Consider the following 1,221-nt stretch of genomic DNA (forward strand, 5'->3'; position numbering starts at 1 on the left):
CTTTTCGATAAATAATAAAGTTTTAAAACTATAATTTTATATTTATTATATGATTTCAAGTTTAGAGAAAAAATAAAAGAATTTTAGTATGTTTTTCAAATGAGGACGAGAACATTCTGAAATTATTTTATTTTCTAATATTAAAGCATACACTTGGTTTTACACAAAACTCATTCATATATTTAGAACTACTTTTAGAAATATTTTTCTTTATTAATTTATTACATATTATTTAGTGATAAGAAATTACTTTAGACCACTTTCATTCTACTTTTCACAAAATTAATTTAAACGAATCTTGACACCGAAAATGAATATTCGTACCTTTCTGTTTGGGTGTTGGGAATCGAACCAATAATAGAGCGTGGTAGAGTGTGGCGTGGTGCTTTTCTACGGCTGCCAGCTTGCCACCTGTCGCCATCCCCTTGTAACTAAACAACGCCGCCGGCGGGAACAGTCCGTCGCGCTCCCAACTTTAAAATGGCCGTCCCCTGTTCTTCGCTATTTTAGGGTTTATCGCGGGAAGTTTTAGCGCAGGGATTTCGTCACGAGCGCGCGCCTGAGAAGTAGCGCCTGGCATTGTGATCGCTGCATTCTTGTGGGGATCCTTGGCCGAAATTTCTGGTTCTTGCTCCAATCTTGCCTCGCTCCAAGAAAGGCCTCTTCTTTGTTCTCTTCTTCTTTCGAGCGCGAGCTATGGCGTCTCCAGCGGATGCCAAGCGCACAGGCAAGGTCAAGTGGTTCAATGTCACCAAGGGATTCGGCTTCATCACGCCCGACGATGGAAGCGAGGAGCTCTTCGTCCACCAATCGGCGATCTTCGCCGAGGGCTTCCGGTCGCTGCGCGAGGGTGAGATCGTGGAGTTCAGCGTAGAGCAAGGCGAGGATCAGCGCATGCGAGCGGCGGATGTCACGGGCCCTGACGGCAGCCACGTCCAGGGAGCTCCATCCAGCTTTGGATCTCGCGGAGGAGGAGGAGGAGGGCGCGGCGGTGTTGGCGGCGGCGGACCTCCACGCGGCGGTCCTCGTGGCGGAGGCCGCGCTGGTGGCTATGGTGGTGGCGGCGGCGGCTATGGCGGCGGAGGCGGAGGAGGATACTCGAGAGGTCGTGGCCGCGCTGGTGGAGGAGATAATCCCATCGTCTGCTACAATTGCAATGAAGCTGGGCACGTCTCGCGGGATTGCAAGTACCAGCAGGAAGGGGGCGGCGGCGGCGGCGGC

General features: G+C 50.3%; 1 protein-coding gene across 1 annotated transcript in view; it reads left to right on the forward strand.

Annotated features, from left to right (window-relative positions):
• The first annotated feature begins 232 nt into the window (after nucleotides 1–232).
• Nucleotides 233–1,221, forward strand: part of LOC9639674 (glycine-rich protein 2) — a 1,235-nt gene continuing 246 nt past the window's right edge. The window contains exon 1 of the mRNA XM_024659950.1: nucleotides 233–1,219. Within this exon, the coding sequence (XP_024515718.1) occupies nucleotides 697–1,219 (523 nt within the window). The 5' untranslated portion in view covers nucleotides 233–696. The remainder of the gene's footprint in view (nucleotides 1,220–1,221) is intronic.

Source organism: Selaginella moellendorffii, unplaced genomic scaffold (assembly GCF_000143415.4).
Source record: "Selaginella moellendorffii unplaced genomic scaffold, v1.0 SELMOscaffold_71, whole genome shotgun sequence".
Lineage (NCBI taxonomy): Eukaryota > Viridiplantae > Streptophyta > Lycopodiopsida > Selaginellales > Selaginellaceae > Selaginella > Selaginella moellendorffii.